General features: G+C 41.6%; 3 protein-coding genes across 5 annotated transcripts in view; all 3 read left to right on the forward strand.

Annotated features, from left to right (window-relative positions):
* The first annotated feature begins 653 nt into the window (after positions 1-653).
* LOC119485414 (nucleoredoxin-like protein 1) lies at positions 654-5,936 on the forward strand. The gene is made up of 4 exons (XM_037765016.1): positions 654-824; positions 4,461-4,718; positions 4,833-4,922; positions 5,068-5,936. The coding sequence occupies exons 2-4, from the start codon at positions 4,483-4,485 to the stop codon at positions 5,444-5,446; spliced, it is 705 nt and encodes a 234-aa protein (XP_037620944.1). The 5' UTR covers positions 654-824; positions 4,461-4,482; the 3' UTR covers positions 5,447-5,936.
* Positions 5,937-7,289: 1,353 nt separating this feature from the next.
* Positions 7,290-10,257, forward strand: LOC119485475 (nucleoredoxin-like protein 1). Its single transcript, XM_037765113.1, has 4 exons — positions 7,290-7,498; positions 7,817-8,086; positions 9,173-9,262; positions 9,403-10,257. Exons 2-4 carry the CDS (start codon positions 7,851-7,853, stop codon positions 9,752-9,754), a joined length of 678 nt encoding a protein of 225 aa, XP_037621041.1. The 5' UTR covers positions 7,290-7,498; positions 7,817-7,850; the 3' UTR covers positions 9,755-10,257.
* A 1,546-nt stretch (positions 10,258-11,803) lies between these two features.
* Positions 11,804-19,464, forward strand: part of LOC119485359 (adhesion G protein-coupled receptor L1-like) — a 33,986-nt gene continuing 26,325 nt past the window's right edge. For all 3 annotated transcript variants that reach the window (XM_037764903.1, XM_037764904.1, XM_037764905.1), the window contains exon 1: positions 11,804-12,768. The gene's annotated coding sequence lies outside the window, so the exon portion shown is untranslated. The remainder of the gene's footprint in view (positions 12,769-19,464) is intronic.

Here is a 19,464-nt window from a genome sequence, read left to right on the forward strand (position 1 = left end):
GCACACGTCTGTGTGACTCAGACTAATCCTATTAGATCGCTCTCTCCCCCCACCTCTATATTTACCTCACCCCTCCCTGAGATTAACTCAGGTATTTTCTGCCAGTGCGTCTGCAGATCGATAGCCACTTTTCTACAGTAGGACCTGCTGGGGTTTACTCGAACCAGGCTCGACTTCAAGCTATCGACTTTCTCAGTTCATTCCCCTGAAGCTCGGCGTCCTGGCTGTCACATCACCTTGATAACAGGATGCAAAAGAATCATTATAATGCTCCGAGGGGCTAAATGAGTGACATCAGTAATTAGTGAGACTACGACTAGCACCGTTTGGCTGGAGCAGGTTAGGAGGATGCTAAAATAAAACACGTCTGTGTTCTTTGTCTCCTGTCTGTCTTTCTTTCCACCATTTAACCTGCAAGTCAATCAATCCAATTTGTCTGTTTCTTCATCCTTCCTTTCCACCCTCCCTTCTTCTCTTTAAGTAATAAGATTGCTACTGTTGAGCTGGAGTTTTAGGGCACACACACACACACACACACACACACACACACAAACACACAGGAGCAACCTTTGCCCCAGAATTACAGCACTGCCACACCTCCAGCTACCTGTAATCTCCCTCAGTCGACCACTGAGTGCAGGGTAAGGAAACCACACAGAGAGCGAGAGGGGTGGAGAGGCAGTGAAAGGTGTCACCAACGTAGCAAACTTCACAGGATTTAAAGGAAGAAAGAAAACAAATCAAAGAAAGAAAGAATGCGATGGCTTGAAAGAGAGGAGGAACCGGATATATTTCTTTCCTCGTAGGAGTCGAGGAGTTTCAAGGTGAGGTAAATTACTTGTATGCAGCTGACACAGCAGCACATACAAAGATTGATGGGCTATTGGATTCGTAACTAACAAAACAAGGCAGTGTCACTAGTATATATCAGGTGTGATCGATCAGCTTCAAAAAGGGAACCGGATTATTGTGAAATAACTTTTCCAAATGCAGGATTTAAGGTCTGACCTTTCAAAGTCTTCCAGTAAATCCTCCTTTTTCTCGCAGGTAAGGTGCAATGCTGCTCAATTTCAAACATATTTCTCCCACATCAGCCTTGGAAGTTTTCGTCCAGAGTTGTAGTCTCAAATAGATCTGGCACAGCTCAGAGCCAGAGAGCCAAATCTAATTTGTGAGGTTATCGCTGTCAATTCACAGCCGGCAGCGACTGCAGCGACAGTGAAATACAGGCTGGCCGGGACAGATAAAGCACATTTCTGAGATGTTAGGCCTGAACTTTATTTCTATATATGAGATTTATTTCTTCTGTGTTTTTTTTTTTGTTCTGAGCCATAAGTCTTCTTTTGGAAAACACCATCCCATAAACGGCTGATTCATCCTGGCTGGGCTGTTGTGTTGTATTTAGATTACTTTTGTCTACAAAAACTATTGTAGCTTACAGACTGGATTTCCTTCAGTAGGTCGCAACACAAACATGAACATCAGTTGGTCAATGAGCAGCATCAGTTAAAGGGAACATCCACCCAAAATGTTACTTTTTTACGTTTTTCCTATTGCTACAGATAACTCAACCAATCAAACAATTAACTTTATTTCAACAGGTCAATTTAATCCACTCAGTATTAGTATTTAGTATGGGAGTCCTGGGTACCACATTTCAGTTTGTATCTGAAAACCTATTGACTACTTTGTCCCTTTGCACAAATCTTGTCACCATAATAACTGGTAGTGCATGAGACAGATAATCTGAAAAAGAAAAATCATGTGCCTCTGTGTCCTCCGGTGCTCCTAACGGCATCTGCAAGATTTCACAGACCAGAGGAAAACAACCAATCAGAGCCGAGCTGGAGCCTTGCCGTCTCTGAGCAGCTGTCAATCACTTGCAAACTCTGATCAAACGGTCAAACTAGGCAGCGCTGATCAAATATGAATCAATATTCTGTTACGGTAATGCCTATTTTTCTATGCCTCAAATGTTTTCAGAAACATCTTGTTGGAGTTCACGACTGATTGACCGCTGCCTCCGTTGAATGAACAGCCAATAGGAACGCTCCCTCTCTGAAATGACCTGTGATTGGCCAAAGTCTCCCGTCACGGGCTAGATATTTTAAAGCCTGAAAACAGAGTCATGAGGTGATGCAGAAGTCTAGTTTTCACTCAGAACACTTGAATTACAATATGTTGAAAGCTTATTAGGGAATTGTGCCCAATGATGCCAAAAATATTCTGACTATTGCCACTTTAAAAGGGAACATTCACCCAAAATGTTACCTTTTTTTAAAATATAGAGGTGGTTACATTTCTGGGCCTTTTTTCACTAGGTTCAGTGTTTTTCCTAGTGCTACAGAAAACTCAACCAATCAAACAATTAACTTTATTTCACCAGGTTAATCTACTCAGTATTAGTACTGATTACGGGAATCCTGGGTACATAAAACAAACAATAAGACAATTAAAACACTTTAAAATGTAATAAGAGTCTGTTGATCAAGTTTACTAGCATCCAGATTTCAGTTTCTATCTGCAAACCTGTTGACTACTTTGTCCCTTTATGTAAATATTGTCACCATAACAACTGGCTACATCCAGACCATTTAAGATAACATGAATTGAATAGATGTTTTCCCTCCATTAAAAGAAAAGGATCAACAACAGATTGTGGTATTAGTCACTCATTAATTGGACTCTTTACACTGCACTGATGTGTGGTAATCACAGATAGAGGTGGAACACTTTCATGTATTTTCATGGTCATGTAATATAAATCATAGTTGCTAATTGCGATGATTATGAAAGCTACTTTTGTTCTGAGTACCCATGAAGAGCTTCCTGTGCTGCACCGATAATGATGTAAACGATAGGTTTTTTTTGCGTAGGATAAACATAGGAGAAATATAAGCTATACAGTATATACCGTTGTATATGTATATATATATATATATATATATATATATAGTTGTTGAGTTGTCTTTACTTGCGTCCAAACACCCACACAGTCCTGATGAAGCAGAGCTGTTGTATAATAAAACTCTTAATAAGTAACAGCTGTTGTTTTTTTTTCAAACTTTGATTCTTGTCTTATTTAGTCATAAATATTTAATATCCAAGTTTTGAAGCCAAGTTTTCAGGGGCTAATAAACCATAATGCAATGCAGCCACAACGTGTGTTTTCTAGGACTGTCAATCGATTCAAATATTTAATCGCGATTAATCGCAAATGAATCACACATTATTTCTGTTCAAAATGTATCTTAAGGAGAGTATTTAATACTCTTATCAACATGGGAGTGGGCAAATATGCTTTCTTTATGCAAATGTATGTATATATTTATTATTTGAAATCAATTAACAACACAAAACAATGACACATATTGTCCAGAAACCCTCACAGGTACTGCATTTAGCATAAAAATATGCTCAAATCATAACATGTCAAACTGCAGCCCAACAGGCAACAACAGCTGTCAGTGTGTCAGTGTGCTGACTTGCCCCAAACTGCATGTGATTATCATAAAGTGGGCATGTCTGTAAAGGGGAGACTCGTGGGTACCCAGAGAACCCATTTTCATTCACATATCTTGAGGTCAGAGGTCAAGGGACCCCTTTGAACATGGCCATGACTGTTTTTCCAAAATTCAGTGTAAGTTTGGTGCGTTATTTAGCCTCCTTCTCGACAAGCTAGTATAACATGGCTGATACCAATGGAATCCTTAGATGTTCTAGTTTCACATGATGCCAGTTTCTTCACTCTATTAATTGTTAATGCGTTAAAACTAATTTGCGTTAACACGTAATCGCATTAACTTTAACAGCGCTAGTGTTTTCACAATTTGGAAAAAAATAGAATTACCGCCTCGTGGTTCTATGTCTCCACCAACCAGTCAAGATGCAGTTTACATCCATGTCTTTCCAAAATGTCATCACTTCCTCATTTGATCCTATTAGACATTTGTGTGAAATTGTCATAATCAGCATATGAATTCTTGAGGACAAAAACATGTTTTGTGAGGTCACAGTGACCTTTGACCACCAAGATCTAATCAGTTCATCCTTGAGTCCAAGTGGACAAGAGATATTGCGTTCACGAGAATGGATTTGACGGACGTAGGCTACGTACGTACATACGGACGGACGGACAACCTGAAAACGTAATGCCTCTGTGCCGGCGGCAGCGCCATCCATTCTCTTTCTGCTACAGTACTGTTGCTACTTCTCTTCCCAGACATATGTAGATCACAGCTGTATGCAACGACTTCACACTCCTTCTCTGTGGGATGTTGAAAGTCATTCTGGGAAATCACTAGTTTCTGTAAAGTTAAACTCCTAAGGCCTGATCTCTTAAGGATATCCAGCAGTGTAAAGTAGCAGGCAATGAACTGCACTAAGCATGATAAAGATCACACATGTATATTGTAGCACAAACATACAACTCTGTATTTCACCATCCCTTCTCCACAGAGGGCCTCTACCCTTCCTTTCATCATGGTGGACCTGTTCCTAAACCGAGTTCTGGTGGAGAACAACTGGGACCAGGACGAGCTCAACACTGAGCGAGAGATCGCCGGGATCCTCGAAAACCGCATCCTGATGTTGTTCTTTGCATCTGCGGAGTGTGACAAGTGCCAGGACTTCCTGCCTGTTCTCAATGACTTCTTCAAGAGACTCAAAGATCCAGCGTACATCGAATACCCCAAACTGCTCACACTCGTCTACGTCAGGTCTCTATCTTCCCTTCTCTTTATCTCTTTGATGCACACGTGTGATTGCATGAACTCACATTCACACTCTTATTTATCATTCATAACATTTCCATTTCCATCTCCTCTCTCCAGCTTGGACAAATCGGAAGCGCAGCAGGAGAGAGTCCTCAAAGAGCTGCACAAAAAGGTCCTGTTTTTGGCCTTTGAGGATCCTTACAGGAAGTGGGTGGAGAGAGAAAATATATGTTTTTGTAAATATTGTTGTATGTTTAACCGGTTTCTTAAGTCAAACTATGACATTTCATTACAACTGATTTGAATAGTGTGCATTGCTGTACCAGTGTGTGTGTATTTTTCTGTCTGTCAGAGAACTGCAGGCCATGTTTAAGGTGAAGGACGTACCAACGGTTGTGGTCCTTCGTCCTGACGGCTCCGTCCTCTCTCCGAACGCTGTGATGGACATCTGTCACCTCGGTTGCGACTGTTTCCGAGACTGGCAGGAATCAGCAGAGCTCGTCGAGAGGAGCTTCATGCTCAACGAGGAGTTCGACAACCTGAACATGCGAAGTGCCACTGACCCCGTGAGGAGACTCAAGTACAAGACAGAGGACGACAAGAGGAAAAAGAGATGGTGGAACTTATGGGGGAAGGACAAAGATAGAACTGAGGAGGAGGAGGAGGAGAAAGATGGAACGTGGGATATGAAGAGAAAGGAGGGAGATAAAGGAACATGGTGGAGAAGATGAAGAGAGAGGTTTAAAAAAACACACATATAAATACATATTAAAGGCAGAGTCTTTTGTGTTGGTTGTCTTCAAGTCCAGCCTCCTAAATACTTAATCCTTTGTTACTGATACTGCAGCCTCTTTAAGAGACACTCTGCCTGCAATGACATGTGCAGTTGAATTTAAAAGAAGAGCTCCTCTGTTGTGTTGCCGGAGGTGTTGGTATGTAGAGGCATAACATAACTCACTGCACAGATCACACACAACTTTGAAAGGAATGAAATAAGATGGAGTTGCTCTATCTTAAAGGGAACATATCATGAAAAACGTGTGATTCAACAAGCCATTCAGATTTGGCTCCCCTTCTTATGTCACATGCAGGATCATTAGAATATATCCCCCCACAACTTGAGAACTACCTTTGTAAAGGTGCACCATATTTTTCTCGCTAGCCAATCAGAGCAGACTGGGCTTTTTCAGGAGGGGGGGTCTTAAAGTGACAGGCGCTAAAACGGAGCGTTTCAGACAGAGGGTGAATACAGGACTGACAGTATGAGAAAAAGAATGTGTTTTTGAACATTAAAGCATGTAAACATGTTGTAAAATAACAAGTACGAAGCTGAAAATGAGCATGATATGTCCCCTTTAAGTAATATGCTACTATTACTGTTAGTACTGCTACTGTAACTATTGTAATGGAGACTTTATACTTAATTATTATTATGATTGTTATTATTAGCATTTCCAAAGTCCAGTCTTGTTACTTACAGTAACTGAGTATGATAAGTTAAAGGTGCTCTATGTGGTTCCCAACCTGGGGTCCGGGTCCCCCTTAGGGGGGACGCCAAACATCACAAGTGGTGCTCCAGGATTTGTCTGCTCTGGAGTTGTCGAAATTAGATTTGCTCATGTATAACTAAAATCCTAATAACACACTTAATGGATAATTTATACAACTATCTTTATATAAAACTATTTTAAAATATATATTTTTTTGCTACTTAGTAGCTAAATCTAATGAAATATTCTGCTTTAATCCATATTTGTTGGCATTTAGCCTTTCAAAAACAACATTTTCACTGAGTCAAAATAAATTACATTTATTTAATGACAATAACAAAAACATAAGTCGTTACCAAAAAAATAGGTTGCGAACCACTGCTCCATATGACATCCAGTGAATGATAATGTTGCTCTGTGTCTGCTGGATGTGTCCAAAAAAAAGTTTGCTAACAGGTGGTGATAATATGTTATGTCTGTGTGTTTTTCAGCTTTCTGTGGAGTTTTTATGCCCCCAAGTGGCCAAAGAAAAAACATTATTGCAGAGTTAGGGGTTAAAAATCTAGGCGCTGGCGCCTGCTGGTGATTAAAGATTGAAATCAATATGTTGTCAAGCACTGTGTGTATGTTATTCATTTATAGCAGTGTTTTTGCCATGTTAATTATGGCATGTCTCTTGAGCTAATTTTTATTTTGTTATTATATATATTATATATATATGTTGTTAAATATGAGTTGTATCTCCAAAAACAATAAAGTCTCTATTCTGCTAACACAAACTGTGTGTGTCTGTACTGTGGCTTCATGGCCATATCATGCTGTTCCCTGCAGAGTGAATCAAACTATCTCCAACCACACCAACCAGATATTCCCTCTGGTTCTGCTCTTCCATTAGTTACTGAATAATAAAGGTCTCACTGTGGCTCACTTCATTAAGGCCTTTTTATTTTTTCTCATTCTGTAATTTCTATGCTTTCCGGCTCAGCCTCTGCCTTCACACACACCATCAAGGTGAGCACTTCGTGTCTCGTGTCCCTTTGTCACCTTGTCTTTCAATCCCTCCCTCGCAGACAGACGAGGGGAGGTGGAGCGCAGACACACAAAGGAAGAGGGAGTGAGCAGCTACAGCCGTCAAGGTGAAGGAGACACAGGCTATGAGTGAACGTGATATAAACTGACAGGCTGGGAACTGATTCAAGCACGACACAGGAGCAGTTGAAAAGAAGAACTATGTTTTGAGAGCTGTTTTCTTTTTGGATTTGCGGCCTCAAGGGGAGATAATATTTGGGAGAGGTAAGCAACTGTGAGGATTATCCGATTTAACAGCAAGCAAGATGAGCTCACATGATTAATGGGACGGTTTGTAATTCTGACTGAGCGGAAACACACCGTCTAATTTAACCATCATACATGATTATCATGCAAGATAAACCTTTGCAAAACTTTTTTCAAATCTGTGTAGTGGTTGTTGGATGTTTGGCACTGATGCATGCATGTGCAAACCCTCACGTATCTGTTTATTTCCTTTAACTATGTTGTGCTTTTCTGATGATTTCCCTTTTAAACCAATGCACATATACTGTTTTTCATTACTCCCTGTCCCTTCCCAAGCCTCAGCACTCCTTCCTGTGACACTCACTCCATCATGGTGGACCTGTTTGTTGACCGGGTCCTGGTGAAGAACAACAAGGACCAGGATGAGCTCGACACAGAACGAGAGATTGTCGTGCGCCTGCAGAACCGCATCCTGATGCTCTTCTTTGCATCTGCTGAGTGTGAGAGCTGCCAGCAGTTTGCTCCCACGCTCACCGAATTCTACAAACGACTGACAGATGAATTTTATGTGGACCGCGCTGCTCAGCTGGTTCTCCTGTACATTAGGTACATCACACCCACACAGAGACACATATTAAACCTGCTGTAGGCATAATGTTTTCGGCATCATTAGGCAAAAATCCCATAAAAAACTTTCAGCATATTGTAATTCAGGTGTTCTGAGAGAAAACTAGACTTCTGCACCTCCTCATGGCTCTGTTTTCAGGCTTTAAAAAATCTAGCCCGTGACTGGAGACTTTGGCCAATCACAGGTCATTTCAGAGAGAGAGCGTTCCTATTGGCTGTTCATTCAACGGAGGCAGCTGTCAATCACTCGCAAACTCCAATCAAACGGTCAAACTAGGCAGCGCTGATCAAATATGAATCAATATTCTGTTACTGTAATGCCTATTTAAAGTTTGCTCTGGCTGGTGGGCGGTGCTTGGTATTTCCTCAACTGATCTCAACAAGGTTGCCAGGTCACAAACTTTCTCATTTTACAGCTAAACAGTACACTACAAGATGTTTCTGAGAACATTTGAGGCGAGAAATAGGCATTACAGTATCAGAATATTGATTCATATTTGATCAGCGCTGCCTAGTTTGACCGTTTGATCGGAGCTTGCGAGTGATTGACAGCTGCTCAGAGACGGCAGTTCGGCTCTGATTGGTTGTTTTCCTCCAGTCTGTGAAACGCAGATTACCTGTCTCATGTACTACTGTCAGGATATAGTGACCGTTTTATAAACATATATATCATATAAATATCATATTTGCTCTAACCCACTGCAGCTTTAAGGTCTTGTTAAAACTTGCAATGGACCACATTTATTCCCAAAACTTAATCTAGTCAGCTGCTCAACCCGTACCCAAACCTAAATCTAAACCTTTCTGTGTGCACTTGTGCACATGTTTACATTACATGAGTATAATCATCACATTGTATCTCTTGGAAAGGATAAGGAAATATGATTTTCATAGCCCTTCTCTTTCTCAGTTATTGCCTAGTCGTGTATTCCTATTTTTTTGAGAGCTAAATGTCCTCATAAGGTAGGAATACACATACAAACATTTGGATAGGTTTTCCGGACTTGGAGTCTATCCATCTATATCTCCCAGCAACTTGATCTTCCTTTTTCTTTCATCCGCCAGTTTGGACCAATCAGAGGAACAGCAAGAAAGCTTCCTCAAAGAGCTGCCCAAGCAGTGCCTGTTTCTGGCCTACGAGGACCCCTACAGGAGGTGTGTGGGCTTGGCCACTTAGTTGTGTGCACAACCTGCTGGTGGATGATTGGAATGTAAATATACCTGGCTGTTTAAATCCATTAGCTGTTTGCCCAACGTGTGTGCCAGTGTAAGTGTGTGTGTGTGTGTGTCCACAGGGAGCTGGAGGCCGTGTTTAATGTGGAGGAGCTGCCCACGGTGGTGGTGCTGCGTCCCGACTGCTCCATCCTCGTCCCCAACGCGGTGGAGGAGATACTGTGCCTTGGATCACGCTGCTATCGCAACTGGCAGGAAGCGGCGGAGCTTATCGACAGGAGCTTCCTGATCAGTGAGGACTTTGAGGGGAAGTCCATGCGCAGCTTGACTGACCCTGTGAGAAGACTGAAGTACAAGGTGGAGGATGAGGAGAAGAAGAAAAAGAAGAAGAAAAAGAACAGAGGGTGGGGTGGAGGTGGAGGTGGAGGTGGAGGGGAAGATGCGGAGGTGGATGGGGGAGGGTCATCGTGGTGATGGAGACCAAGAATAAGACTGTGGGTTTCCCCAAATGTTGCCACTAAAAAGCTTTGTCACAAGGTTTTCTACTGATGTAACACACAAACAAATCCCTTTTCACAGCTCAGTGTGCAAACATATCTCCCGTATAAGAGGGTGTGGATATGCCAGCAACAACAAATAAAAAGCAATGTAAAGCTACTGCTAACCAACGCTGACCTCAGCTCAGAATTGTCTGTCTTTAATGTCTCTGAAAGCTGCCAAGTATACAGTCAAGCCAAGGCTAACGGTCTGAGCCAAGTCTTACCATTATGGCTTGTTTTATTACACCCAGGAGATCAGTCCAACCAACCCCCCATTTTCAACAACACAGCTCTCTGTAATGCAATGCAATTTTTTTTTTTTTTCAACATGATAATTTGTACCATCCAATCAAAACACATCATGCATAATCTGAAATCAATGAATTATTCAGGCACCATTAAAATAATTTTGTTAGTGACTGTTGTGCTTGGAGTGTTTATGAAGTCGGGCTCCACTTTGCGGGCCGCACAAGAAGCAATCAGACCTATTCAACGGCAGTCAAGTGAAATTATAGAGAAAGCGGCTTTTTCTTCTCTACATAATCAGTGATCTCCTTTGACATGACTCATCCTCTTTAAGGACCGCCTTTCGCACGCTTCCACGTGCACATGTAAACTGCATTAATGATGCTTTTAACTGATCAGTCAGAGTCTAGATTGAGGAAGACTGGAGATTATCTTCCATTCTCTGAGTGGCCTGAGCCTCCTTCACTATATGCTGCCATTACTCCTGAAGTGCTTCTTTTCTGTTGTTGAGGCATTGCAGGAGCGATGAGAGTGATGGCGGGAGCAGATAAACATGATGATGAAACCAGGATGTCTTCAGGTGTCATCAAGGTGTGACTGGTTGATTGGTAGCTTTGACGTGCTTTATAGATGGTGGCGACATGGTGATTTATTTTAAACCTGCAGTGGGCAGAATGTTTTTGGCATCATTGGGCAAAAATTCCACAATAACCTTTCAGCATATTGTAATTCAATTGTTTTGATAGATACCTAGACTCATGCACCTCCTCATGGCTCTGTTTTCTAGAAAATCTAGCCCGTGACAGGAGGCTTTGGCCAATCACAAGTCATTTCAGAGAGAGAGAGAGCGTTCCTAGCTATTCATTCAACGGACGGAGCTGTCAGATTTGCTCCGGCTGGTGGGCGGTGCTTGGTATTTCCTCAACTGATCTCAACATGGCTGCCGGGTCACAAACTTTCTCATTTTACATCTAAACAGTACACTACAAGATGTGTCTTAAATCATTTGAGGCGAGAAATAGGCATTACAGTATCAGAATATTGATTCTTATTTGATCAGCGCTGCCTAGTTTGACCATTTGATCGGAGTTCGCGTGTGATTGACAGCTGCTCAGAGACGGCAAGGCTCCAGCTCGGCTCTGATTGGTTGTTTTCCTCCGGTCTGTGAAATCTTGCAGATGCCATTAGGAGCACCGGAGGACAACGGAGGACACAGAAACACATGATTTTTTTTCAAGATTACCTGTCTCATGCACTACTGTCAGGATGACCATTTAATAAAAAATAACTTTTTTAAATCATATTTGCTCCAACACTGCAGCTTTAAACACACACAGTGTTTGACGGACAAATATAGGCAACACTTTCCATCAGAGCTACTGAAAGCAAACCTTCCTATAATGCATCGTGCTTGTTGGATGTGCAACACAATAGCTCCCCTTTCTTTCTGCATGATGCTCTTATAGGAGGAGTGTCAATGCTAAACCTCTAAATCCGGAGCTGGTCAGACCTGTAAAAAGAGCTAAATAAACATGAGCCTACATGTTATTCCATATTCTTCTCCTTTTGCCTACACAGCAGCTTATATTGTTGCTCACTCAGACAGTAATATAGTCGAAGCCTCTCTCTCTCTCTCTCTCTCTCTCTCTGCACACGCGCGCACATAAACACACACGTGCGCACACACACACATGCGCGCTCTCGAGTGCAGAACGCGCAACAAGCGGACCAGCGGATGAGAGAGCGAGAGAGAGAGAGAGAGAGAGAGAGAAGAAGAAGAAGAGAGAAGGGACGGATGCAAGCAAGGCGAGGCCAGGAGCAGAAAAAAAACGGATCTCTCTCTTTGCTTATCCAGCTGTTGTCTTTTATTTTTTATAATTATTATTATTTATCGTTTTCTATAACACGATTCCTGCCTTTTTTTTTTCTTTTTTTTTTAAAACAGCCTCTGCTCCATCATCCTCCATCCATCTCCGTCCTGATGTGCTGCTGCTGCTGCGCCTCATCATCACGATTCTTCTTCAAGGATATGCAAAGCGGCTGTCATCATCACCATCATCGCGTCGACGCTATTTATTTATTTGCCATTAATAAATGCAAAGATGTAAAAAAGCATCATGATCAACAATGACCAAACGAAACGACGACTGGGTGGCTTCTTCTTTCGGTGATGCTGTAGAAATCATCGACGACGCAGGGGACGCAGAAGAAGAGCAGCTCTGCTCTGTGTGTTTCATTTGCGCGTAATCTTATTGTTTTCGCGATCGTGTGTTTTCATCCATCCATCCATCCATCGGAGGAGGAGGAGGAGGCCCGTATATAGCCCTGTGCACCGTCTCTGGCCATGAAACCCGTGGGAATTATGATACCAACGTGACGCACAGTCACACACACACACACACACACACAGAGGCACAGCAGGGAAGACATCGAGCCTCTACAGGACAGACAGGACGGAAAGGAGGAGAGGAAGAGGAGGGTGTGAGGAGGTCCAGCACTGATCACAGGAGGAAGAGGAGGAGGAGGACGCCCAGTTGTTGTCGGACACATCGCTGCTAATGACTGCCGTATATCTCCCCCATTGAATCTGTTTTTTTTCATGCATCGGGCAGAGAGGAGCTGGAGACAGGGAGGAGAGTACAGTGGGTGCGTGAGGGATGCGGGAGACGCAGTGAGCGAGGAGGAGGAGGAGGAGGATTGACGGTAAGATATGGATATAGGCTATGAGGATGCACCCCGCCCCTCTTCTCTCTCTCCCTCTCTCTCTCTCTCTACCTCTCTCTACCTCTCTCTTCACATGCACATACATGATCAATGCTCCTTTGCTGCTGCTGCTGCTGCTGTCAAGGGGCCATTTGATCACTAAAGGGACATAATAGGTGTATTATGATGCTGACATACAAATCATATTTAGTGACAAAAGAGGCAGGATAGGACATACAGATGATGCTCAAGGTTGTACCTGCTCTAAATGCACTTTTTTCTGAATGTTTTTAACCTGCAGTAAAAACATGAAGGTTTCTCATGTTCCATTAAGATGATGCAGTCACTTAAAATGCTGCAAGACCAGGAAACGCTCACATGTACTGCACACTTTGTGCTAAATTCTCAAACTCTCCATGACAACACACATTCAGGCATCATCAAACCTGTTCATATTGATCTGTAGATGTGTTCAATCCATTATGAATATCTAACCAACTCCAAGATATTTGGTTCGTGGTCACTTCACATAATAGGGATCTGATGCAGGGCCTCCTCACGCTGCTTGCTGTCTGCCATTAAAAAGCTGGGTCAGTAGTATAGGAGTGTGTGTGTGTGTGTGTGTGTGTGTGAGGCATGCATGGGTGCTGTGAAATATTTATTCATGGGCACGTGATCAGCCTCCGCTGGTGCCTCAGAGGGAGTGCAAGGGAGAAAGTGGCATAATGACTCAGGGGGGTGTGCCACGCTGGCCCACCAAAGTGAGGGGTGTCTGTCACGAGTGGGCGCTCACACACATGCACACTCCTTCATTGCAGTGTCTGGTGTGCTGCAGTGAAAAGTGGTGTTAACACACACACACACACACACACAAAGTGGGTATAAATGCAAAAGGTTTGGTTTGCTGATTCACCACAGATGGGAACATGAGGAGAAAAGAGACAGAGAAGGAGGAGGAGAGGAGAGCAGCAGGCCGAGTGAGAGTCCATTATCAATATTTCAGAGAGCAGATGAGAGGACTGGGTCAGTGGAGGAGGCCAGGCAGGAGCGGCGACCGCGAGGAGGAGGAGGAGGAGAGATGCAGAGGAGACGAGGAGATGAATGAGAGAGGAGGAAGGATGGAGGGACAGAGGGATGAGAGGAGAAAGAGTAGGGGCTCAGTGGCTGACAGGACTCGTGCTCTTCTGTCAGCCGGAATTTCTTGGTAACCTTGAGTGTGTGTGTGTGTCAAGGTATCGTTGGATGTGGAAATGTTGGTGAACACACATTCTGATAAGGTGCCTCACCTAGTGTGTGTGTGTGTCGTGCATGTTTAAATGTAGAAAACAGAGGTTTGTTTCCATGTAGGGATCATTTACATCAACCACTGAGGAGAAAAAAAAGCAAATTGATTTGCTTAAACCACTCAGACACGCTCACATGCACACACATACACACACACACGCACACACACACACACACACACACACACACACACACACACACACACACACACACACACACACACACACACACACACACACGAGTAGGGTGGATTTGACCTGTAAAACGCACCATATTTGTCTCTTTTCTGTTCAGACCACCTCACTCAAGGTTCCTATCATGTCTCTTTGCATCAGTCAGACACTCTGAGTCAGTCTCCCTGCCTGTGCTGTGAGCGTGTACACAGGCCTGTTCAGAGATGGGGGCGGATATATCAGCGTTATATTAACATCGTGATGTATGGGATTAGACATCAGCTTGGAATTCATTTAATTCATGCAATTCATATTCTATTAGTGATCAATCCAAAAAAATAATTAGCTGATTATCCAACAATGAATGTTTTGTCTATGAAAAGAAAAAATAAATAGTGACAAACATGTTTGTCAGAGCTCAAGGTGACGTCAAGTTGCTTGTTTTGTTTCAATGAAAAACCTTCATCATATGTGACAAAAGAAAATCATACTGTATGTCAAAGAAAAGCAGCAATTTGAGACGCAGCAGCCAGCCAGTGAATCTTTTGGCCTTTTTTTTGCTTTAAAGATTATTGAATCGAGTAATCACTCATCAAAATAGCTGCAAATTGATTTTCCGTCAGTCGACTAATTGCTGTAATTCTGCTGTAGGGCTTGTAGTTGTGTTTTCCTGGGATTGATGGCAGCATTACAGAGATTATCACACTGCTGTAGTGGAGGGAAATGAACAGTGATGACCATCATATCCACATTATGTTATTCTTTCTCAAAATCTTTTGTGTAAATGCCTCTAATAGCACAAATAATCATGTCTTTTTAAAACATTATATTACTAAATGTAGATAATTATTTGTTCAGATAAGTAAGGTGATTTCTGCTAACCAAAGACTCTCAACAGGTACAGAGGTTTTACCATATACGTGATAAAATAACTAGACAGGAATGTCTGCTATTGGTCAAACAACGGTGGTTTAAAACTACCACATATATTTAAGAGTTAGCTCCCATCTCGTGAACGTTACGGCAAAATCTCTGACGAGAGACACATTCCTGTCATCTCACGGTATATGATGCTATAGCCCAATTGTATTGACCAGCTCTATCCTGTTCTGCCGTCCTGCTAACAAAAGCTGCTGCTGGATGCACTCGGCTCTGCTCCGTCACGCCTCTGTCAATGATTTCAGACAGTAAGCAGAAGCATTTTTTTGTAGCCGTGACTTTTAGTCACACTCCAAGATCACAATCCTGTTCTCTGTCTTGGTGACATGTTGAAACGGCTCATAGTATAGTTACAGGTTATGCTGACACACAAATCATATTTAGTGACAAAAGAGGCAGGACAGGACATACAGTACAACAGATGATGCTCAAGGTTGTACCTGCTCTAAATGCACTTTTCTGAATGTTAACCTGCAGTAAAAACATGAAGGTGTGTTGTTCCATTAAGATGATGCAGTCACTTAAAATGCTGCAAGACCAGGAAACGCTCACATGTACTGCACATGCCGCTTTTTGTGCTAAATTCCCAAACTCTCCATGACAACACACATTCAGGCAGCATCAACCTGTTCATATCAACTGTAGATGTGTTCAATCCATTATGAATATTTAACCAACGCCAAGACATTTGGTTCGTGGTCACTTCACATATTGGAATTTACATTCTCCAGGAACTAAAACATCTTTTTGACCTTTACTGCAGCGTCACCCTGCTGTCTTTTTGTGAAAACTCAGAGCGGTGTGCGGAGGGTTAATCACAGTATAACATAGTGTGCTATTTTAAAAGGATGATTCACAGTTTTTCAAATGTGTTTTATAGTACCACCATAATCCCATAGCGATACTGTATGTACATTAACAGAGTTATTAGTAGCTGTAATTGTTCCTCCTGTGTAGAGGTGGGCCACATGGATACAATTAACAGAATATGTAATTTTATATATTGATATATAATGTGATATAGTGCCTTTGTTGTAAAATCTTTTGAGAAACTGCTCATGGATAAAATAAGCAGACGGAAATCTGTTTTCAGTTAATCCAATATTTCCATAAAGCAGTTCTGCTCTTTGATTTGCAGTGTTGCCCACAATAGACTAATACACTTAGAGAAATAAATCTCTTACCAGCCCTATTTCTGTCCATACTGGCCATGACAAGATCCCGTCTAAGTATCAGAGATGGGGAAACAGAATACAGTCCTCGTTCTGTGTAAAAATGTAAAGTAGAAAAGCCAGCATGAGGCTGCAGCAGGTAACTTTGCACTTAAAAATACAACCTCTTGGAAGATACTCATCTAATTGGTCTAAGTGATAAAGTGAGGTTTCTGGTGGCTGGTTCTAGTTAACGAGCCTCTGCTTCGGTACACCAGTTACAGCATGAGGACTGTCTATGTAAGAGACGGTTCATTCAGCACCATCGCAACTGGAGCAAGCACTGTCTCTACTGCAAGCTACAGTAGCTGGAGGCTCATCCACTCGAGTGTAATTTAGCTATAACACAAAACTTATTAATAATAATGATTAGTATATATATATATATATATATATTTTTTTTTTTTTTGGTAAATGGCTTATTTGGGTCCAGGATGGGACCTTACTTACTGGAAAGTAAGAGATATAATAATAAATGATTCTAGGCCATATCGCCTCTTCTGGTTTTCCATCATACTTTCATACTTTGGCCGGCATTATCGTGAAACATGAATTAAATCACATTCTATATGGTGAAAATTAAATTTCTAATAATAATTTGTTTTGTCTATAAAATGTCAGAAATAGCAAAAAATGCTAATGTTATAATTTCCGGCGGCATCTTCAGATTACAGATCACATTGGAGAAGCTGAAACTATCAAATATTGACCATTTTTGCTTAAATAAAATTATAATTATTTGATTATCAAGGTAGTTGCTGATTTTTTTTTTGTCAATTCACTTGGAAAATCCGATTTTCCTGAGAGCTATGATATATTAGCTGGTGGAGAAATTCCTTGACCCCCATGCAGTTTGCGTACAGGTCCGCTAGAGGTGTGGAGCATGCTATTATTACACTACTAGATTTTCTGTATCACCACCGAGAGGGGACAAAATCTCACGCTAGATTGTAATTTATAGATTTGTCCTCAGCGTTTAACACCGTCCAGCCACATTTATTAGCAGAAAAGCTAATCAATCTTTTAAACTGGATTTTAATCTAGTTGGCTGGATACTGGACTTCTTGACTGATAGGTCCCAGTGGGTCCAGGCTGCTGTCTCTCTCCACTACTATACATTCTGTGTACTAATGACTGTCGCAGCAACCATACAAACAGACACATTATCACATTTGCGGATGATTCTGTGATCATAAGTCTTCTTGAAGGGGAGGAGCATCGGCATGGACCTGTGGTTGATTCTTCCTCAAATTACATGTGTCAAAAACTAAAGACATGTTTTTAGAAAGACTTCTTCTAATCCTGTACTGACCACCATCAAAAGAGCTGGTATCGTGTTGGTGGATAGTTTTAAATACTTGGGCATCGTACTTGAAAACAAATTGTATTTTGAATCCAATGCCATCCCATTTTTTAGGAAAATGTGTCCCTTTAATGTCTTCTCCGAGATGTTGACCTCTATTTATAAAAGTTTTATTGAATCAATGTTCTGTATTGTTGTTTGGTATGGGAACTTGACTTTGGCCAGCAAAAACGGGCTCAGTAGCCTCATCAAAATCAGATTTCCGAGTTCCCACTCAGAAATTTTAAATTGTACGTCCCCTGAAGTCCGATTTCCGACTGGGAAATTCAGACGAATCTCACCAACCACAACCTCAAAATCCAAGCTGGCTGCTCTTTGCATCAACAGTAGAAAAGCTGTAGTAAATACTGTTTATTAGTACTTCTGTCTTATTTGTGTGTCATTAAATTAGTTGTACGCACAGTACTGTCCAACTTCTATCTGTGGACATGTTGCTACAGTGTTTGTATACGCAAAATACCGGCGTTGTAAAAAAGGCCATGCCTCTGCGCATACCTCCCCCTACTATCTCCTGTTCGTGAGCATGCGCTGTACATGTGCCACCAGTGTGAATGTCTCCTCCTCCAATCACCTGTGCCCGATCATGCGCTGGGCATGTGTCACCAGTGTGCCTGCATTGAACAGGCTCCCCAATACAGCACTGAGTAAAACACAGTTAAGGAGAGGACAGTTGGACTTTTGGACATTCCTTTTTCGTGTGCGTCCATGCAAAATGTGAGTTGTGTTATGTTTAACGTATTTATATTAGACTGGCATAATAATAATTAGTAAATCTGTATTTAAGCCTTTTTCTTTGTAAAATGCCTGTGTTATTTTAGGCTCACTTTTTGTTGCTAATGTTTATACACTAGTAGTTCTAATCACTCTGTACTGTTGTGTTTTGTTGTTACAGACCACACAGAAACCATTGTTTTGTTTACTTTATCTGCTGATATGAACAGCCGTTACCATACACTTGGACTGCATCTCTTATTCATCTAAAATCACACCTGAGCACTAAATAGTGTCCTGACCCGACACCCTGAAGCGTTTGCTGCCACACTTACGGATTTATAATAACACACACATTCTATCATACAGGCGTAATGCGTTGCATCTGGTATTGCTAATAATGGCTAACATGGCTGGAGCAAACCCCATTAAGCTTTCTGACTTGTTGTACTGGAACACAGTCAACTCGGGTGTGACGTCATGTCACACCCGTCATGTCATGTTGCCAGCTCCCAGCTCTGATTTTCCAGCTAAATGGAGCACAACATATATCCTGTTGTTTGTTGTTGCTGTCCATCAGTGCTAGGGTTTTGTGTGTTTTGTACTGTACGTAACCTGGCTGCAAACAAATTTCCCAAAAAAGATACTTTGAACTTTGATATAAGACTAGGCACTTAATAATACGGAGGGCCAAAGTCCACCGTTCAATGTAATTAAAGCAAGATTTAATGTATATGGTGTTATATTGCACAGTATCTTAATCCTTACACAACTACCTCTGTAATTTTTATTTTTAATCTTTTAATTTTAAAAATAATAATGTGTATATTTTATTAATTTACATAATAATTACACATCGGTGAGTATTGTCTTAAGACAGACTTAAAAAAAAACTGTGAACCTATCCTTTAAGGTTACTCTAAAGTCACTACATAGTTTGTTTTTCTCTGCGTGTGGGCTGATCTTAAACTCGACAGCAACAGATTTAAACTATTCTGCTTCATACTGTAATGAG

Source organism: Sebastes umbrosus, chromosome 3, assembly GCF_015220745.1.
Source record: "Sebastes umbrosus isolate fSebUmb1 chromosome 3, fSebUmb1.pri, whole genome shotgun sequence".
In the NCBI taxonomy this organism is placed as follows: domain Eukaryota; kingdom Metazoa; phylum Chordata; class Actinopteri; order Perciformes; family Sebastidae; genus Sebastes; species Sebastes umbrosus.